The 6,000-nt window shown below is 45.9% G+C and overlaps 1 protein-coding gene across 1 annotated transcript; it reads right to left on the reverse strand.

Moving 5' to 3' along the window:
- Positions 1-3,162: 3,162 nt before the first annotated feature.
- BDV59DRAFT_207237 (isocitrate lyase/PEP mutase family protein) lies at positions 3,163-4,315 on the reverse strand (the record flags this gene model as incomplete). Its single annotated transcript, XM_073694959.1, has 3 exons — positions 3,163-3,710; positions 3,762-3,817; positions 3,876-4,315. The coding sequence occupies 3 exons, from the start codon at positions 4,313-4,315 to the stop codon at positions 3,163-3,165; spliced, it is 1,044 nt and encodes a 347-aa protein (XP_073548990.1).
- Between the last annotated feature and the right edge of the window lie 1,685 nt (positions 4,316-6,000).

Below are 6,000 nucleotides of genomic sequence, written 5' to 3' on the forward strand. Positions count from 1 at the left end.
CTACTCACAGCGGATACGACTGCTCAAACTTGAAAGACAAAGATATCATACTAGAACTAGATGATCTACTTGTGACTTCTCTTCTTGCGTTGATCTTTTCATTATGGGCAACTCAAGGTGTTCTTTGGGCAAAACCCCAAAAAGGATTCCACCTTTTCTTCACGTCTCCTCAGCTCCAGCACGAGGGATACAAACACATCGCCAATGCACCATCGAGGCCTCATCCTCGGAACATAAATGACCGTATGGATGAGCTTGATAAAAGCATCATCATATTTTGGGGTTCCCAAAGTGGTAAAGCCGAGCGTTTGGCTAAGAGCCTTGTCCGAGAGTGCACGACGCGTTTTAATCTACCCGCAATGGCAGCCGACTTGGAGCTTTTCGACTTTTACCAGCTCGACAAGCTAAGTGATGGACGATTGGTAGGATTTGTGCTATCAACTTACGGAGAAGGTGGCCCAACGGACAATGCCACTGGCTTATACGAATACCTCCGCATCTTGAAGGACAAGAAACAGAACCAATTACTATCGCGTCTTAATTATTTCTGCTTCGGGTTGGGCAGTTCCAGGTATCAGTTCTACAATGGATTTGTCGAATTCCTTGATGAAGTGCTTGCTCTTTCTGGTGCGCAGCGAATCGCTCCAGTGGGAAAGATGGATGAGGTTGACCGTTCTGACCATGATTGGTTCCACTGGAAGATAGGCATTCTAAAAGAATTGACCGAGCGCTTCAGTTCTAAAGAGATCGCAGTTAATAAATGGCCATTATATGACTTCGTTAGTCTTGAAGACGGTCGGCTGAGTACAAAGATCGTGAATCACGCTGCTGAGACATCAGCTATCAATGGTCAGCAACAGTTTCTGCGAGTTAGCCGTTCTATGCAGCTTTCAAGGTCTAATTCAGTGGCAAATTGGTCTAAACACAGATATTTGCATGTTGACCTGAGTGCAAGGATCGGCAGCCAGAGGATCAAATATGAGACAGGTGATTATGTTGCCATATGGCCTATCAACCCGAACAATGAAGTGTCTCTGCTGGCCGACCTTTTTGGATGGGACGACAGAACCCTAAAAGACATCGTTGAGATCAAACCTCGAAAGTCCGGTAACGACGAAGACACCACTCTCTCCATACCCACACCTACCAGCAGGGCAGCTCTCCTCCAATACCATCTCGATATATGCGGCCCTGTCAGCGCTGAGATGCTAGATTTTCTGGCGTCAAATAGCCCGAATATTAGTGCAAAAAAATTCTTAGATCACTGTCGATACGATGATGACGGTCGATCTGAAGTATCTAGCCAGTTCCTTACCTGTGGCCAACTCATGCAACGTGCTGCCCCAGGCGCGAAATGGCACGAAGATGTCTTTTCAGGCTTCCTTCAGATAATGGCCCGACTTCGTCCCCGATATTTCTCCATCGCATCTTCGCCCCTTGAAGATCCAGATTCCTTGGCCATCACTGTTGGTGTTGTTGAAATACATATTCCTCAGACGGGTCGGCCATTTGTTGGCCTGGCGACGGGGTACATAGACCAGCTGCACGGGAAGAAAAACCAATACAACATAGCGACTACACCAGGGTCCCCATACAATTTCGATGGCCCGCGGTGTGTCCTAAGTGACTATAAAATTTTTGCTCATATTATAAGGTCAAATTTCAAGCTGCCGGCGGATGTGCAGAAGCCCGTCCTCATGATAGCCGCTGGAAGCGGCATTGCGCCCTTCCGAGGATTTGTCCAGGAGCGATTGATTCTTGCAAGGCAAGGCAACTTAGTGGGAAATATGTTACTTCTTTACGGGTGCTGCTCTTTGGGCGACAACCTTTATTCTGATTTTTGGTCAGATGCAGAGAGCCAAGGGTTGCTGAAGGTGCACATTGCGTTCTCGCGTCAGCCGAACGGCAAAAAGGTCTATGTGCAACACAAATTACTTGAACATACAGAAGCCATAGAAAGGCTAGTCCATACCAAAGGCACCGTGTATATTTGCGGCAGTATTAATATGGCCAATGCGGTGAAATCTGTTCTTGCAACCTTGCTTGGTGGTAGCAGAGCTATTGAAAGGTTGATACGACTTCGTCATATTCAGGAAGATGTTTGGGAGTGACTGCTTTGGATTGGCGTCTGATGTGCCACAAACGGTAATGTACACATTTACGACTAAACAGGTTGTCTTCCAATGCAACCGGGCACCTACCGAGGTAGTAACGTGTTACCACGACGAGGGACAGCCAACGCATACCTTCTGGGAGCAGGGAATCCGGAAGATGCCCCTTACATATCCGGAATTCACTGTATATAAAACATCCAGCTCGAGTTCAAGCCTATCCGTCTTTTCATCACCCGTTATTTCTTTCCATTCCTACAGAGTCTCGCTTACCACTCCCATTTCCCGGGTTCCTATCTTACAATATCACCATATACATCTACTCAAGATACATTGCGCAACATGCGTTCTCATTCATTTCTCATCCTATCCCTCATAGCTTCAGCTTCTTTGGTAGCTGCAGAATGCCTCGTCTCTATCGGTCCGAGCGATGACGACAGGATCTATTGTCTCGCCAATTCCAATATTAACGATTGTTCCACGTTTAGCCGAAGCCTCGACAGCGATCCCACCGACGGGTTTGAGCTAAACAACGGCAAGGGGTACCTTCTGTATTCCTCGAAGACGACAGAGGAGCTTGGAGCGGCATGTACCCAAAACAATGGAAGGATACTAGGCGATAAGGAAGCACAGGAACTGTTTAAAACTTGGTAGAATAGCCAAATGGCTACCTGCACCCAAAAAATACTTGCCAACATCTCTTTGTGCTTTGGATATGAGTGGCTAATGTGGAATGTCCTGACCTACGCTGGCATTTAGATCAGGACTGCTTGTGACAATATCATAGGAGATGGGGGGCAACGGAATTCCAAATGTTCATATCTCTGGAATGGGTGGTGTGCATTCCTTTACCAAATGCTTTCAACAAAATGGTCGGGCAAATATCTTGTCATGATATATCGTATTCGTTAGCCATTACTGAGGTTTCTGTTCCTCGCATCCAATATCAACACTACGAAACTTTCATTGCTTTAGACATGGACTAGAGTTCCCAATTAATTTCATAACAGACAGAAACTTATTTAGATTATGCACTTGAAAAACACTTAAATTAAGACCACTGGTACCCCTTACTACCGGTAGTAGACCCTTCATATTGATACCGTTCCTCCAGCTCATAGTACGTATTGAATCCGACCCCTTCGCACACTTCCTGATAAGACAGAACGGTGGGGGGACGACCGACAAGAAATGAACCCTTAATAGCCTCGAGAGTCTCCCTGATGCTCTTCAATTTGGCGGCCACCAACGTCCACGGATAGGCCACGGCAGAGTATCCTAACGTAGCCAGGTCCTTGGCAGACAGGTTTTCAGTCTTGCCCCCTTCAATGATATTGGCGAATACGGGGAATTCAAGGTCATGTCTCAGCCGCTCCATAGTCTCTCGGTCTGGTAGAGCTTCAACGAATACACAGTCGACGCCGATTCGAATCGCCTCTCGCGCCCGTTCGAGTGCTTCTTCGTAGCCATGGATAAGACTATCCGTCCGAGCCATGATCCAAATATCTAGTCCTTCGTTCCGGGCGTCGACTGCGGCCTGCCATCGAGCGTAGGCTTCGCTCCGAGATACCACGCTTTTGCCTTTTGTATGGCCACATCCTGGCTGAAGTTAGCGGACAACACATTTAGGACTATCGAGGGCCAACTCACGCTTTGGCCACGTCTGATCTTCAATCATAATTCCAGCGGCACCAGCCTGTGCGAATCTGGACATAGAGCGATTCAGCATCATAGGGATTATTTAAGCCGACAGATCAAACATACCCGGACACTGTCCGACGGACGTTCATCGGTCCTCCATATCCGGTGTCACCATCTGCTAGCACGGGCACGGTCGTCGCGCGAACCGTCTCCTGGATTTTTGCGGCCACCTCCTGAAACGCAATGTATCCCGTATCTGGAAGTGCCAGGGAGGACGACATGGGGTATCCCGCCAGGAACACGATTGGAAAACCAGCCTCCTCTACAAGCTTGGAGCTCAAGGCATCGTAACTGCATACATGAGCCAGAATCTTGCTAGGATCGCTATGGGCCTCCTGGACCATGCTACGAAGGCGAGAGGCTTGAAGCGAAGGGATTCGGCCGCGGCAATTGGGGACGGTAAGTGTGAGGTTTCGTGTTTGGCCACCCCTCTCAGTCACCAAGTCCTTGCTGGTGTCAAAATGGAAGGGGTATGGATTGATATTGACAATTGCTTTAGACATGTTCGGATCTATTTATTGAAAGGACGATATCGGAGATTCAACGACGAAATGAATTGGTGCTGGAGGAAAGTACGGTCGACTGAAAATCTCACGCTTTTATATCTGAAAGCAAAACTATCCATATATCCGATTTCGGGGCACTCATGCTGAAACGAAAAAAAGCATGGAGGAGCGCGGGCGGTTGGCTCTCGGATAGTAGCGGCTTGATGGAGGTACATTCTTCGGATCGGCAGCAAAGAAAATATGCAGCACTGTCGGTCCAACAGGAGTTGTACGGCTGGGTCAAAACCTCCTTCCGCCCCCGCAAGAACACCTTTATTTCCAAACCCCAATGCGAAGGCACCAAATCACGCACGAGCCTATATTTGGCTAGGGGATAAACATAAATATATTTTAGATCTCAGAATATTACAGAGCCGAACAAAACGTACTCAGACATTTGTGTATGGTACTGTAACAAAATATCCCGTCGTCTCTCATCCCCCACATTCCCCAGACCAACCTGATCAACAGCCTTTGGCAGCAAAAGCCCGCCAGTTAATTGTGGAGGTCAACCACGCAGTATAACTCCACCAATGCTTGAAGCTCTTTTCGATTACTTTGCGGAAAAGCCCGGACTATGTCTTAATGAGATGGTAGTCATTCTATACAATAAATTCGGTATTTTAGTATCGCCTTTGAGTATAAAGAGAATCCTTTCCTCAGCAGAATGGACGAAAAAGAAAGCCTAACAAAAAGTAAAAATGCGAAATCTTGATATACAAGATTTCTATTTCCACAAGCTATCTGAATTTCATATATACCAACTAGTGTATGGTCATGCAGTGAATGAGTGAGGATCAAACTATGTATATACAGTCTATAAAGCTGCTTACTTGTTATGACACCTAAATCCTTCGCAAGTTTCCTGAGCATTAGCTTCAACTCTTATATAAAATAGTTTTGTAGAATAGCTTTCATTTTGATATTACCTTTAATATTCAGTTATGCATGAGCTTGCGCAGCTAAACAGTATATACCATCTAAATACTGAGATAGTTGTATTTGGCACTCGGGTAGTTGTTGGTTAGTAGGATTTTGAATCAGTTTCTGAAGCTGGACTTTTCTTGGAGAGTTTAGGAAATAATCCTTAAGGAAAGATGACGATCAGACCTACGTAGTTATAGAGCAAAAGTGCCCAAGTATGACGGCTTGGCACTCTATGGAGCTCTGCTATATAAGAGGATGGACGTATCAAGTACGGCGTACATGATATTCTGGTCTTTTTATGGCCCAAGAGTTAAGCACAAGCGGTTGAGTTCCTAGAAGCCCACCTAGGGCCGAGGCCGTGACACCAAGAAGAGTGTTAAAAAAAAATAAGATAATATAAATAAATAAATAGTAGATTGCATATTTTTAACACCGTATATGGGTCTGAATGAACTCTTGTAGCTATCATTATCATAGCCTATCCATAATCATAAACCAAATCATGGTTCCAGTGCTGACAATATCAGACGTGACCTTCATTGTAGTACTAGCAATATCAGAAACGACCTTTTTTCCAGTGCTGACAGTATCAGAAGCTATTTTGCTGCCAGTACTGACAATATCAGACAGTATCTTGGTTCCAGTGCTGACAGTATCAGACGTGACCTTCATTGTAGTACTAGCAATATCAGAAACGACCTTTTTTCCAGTGCTGA

The sequence above is a fragment of the Aspergillus ambiguus genome (genome assembly GCF_047715705.1).
Source record: "Aspergillus ambiguus strain CBS 117.58 unplaced genomic scaffold BDV59scaffold_11, whole genome shotgun sequence".
Classification (NCBI taxonomy): Eukaryota; Fungi; Ascomycota; class Eurotiomycetes; order Eurotiales; family Aspergillaceae; genus Aspergillus; species Aspergillus ambiguus.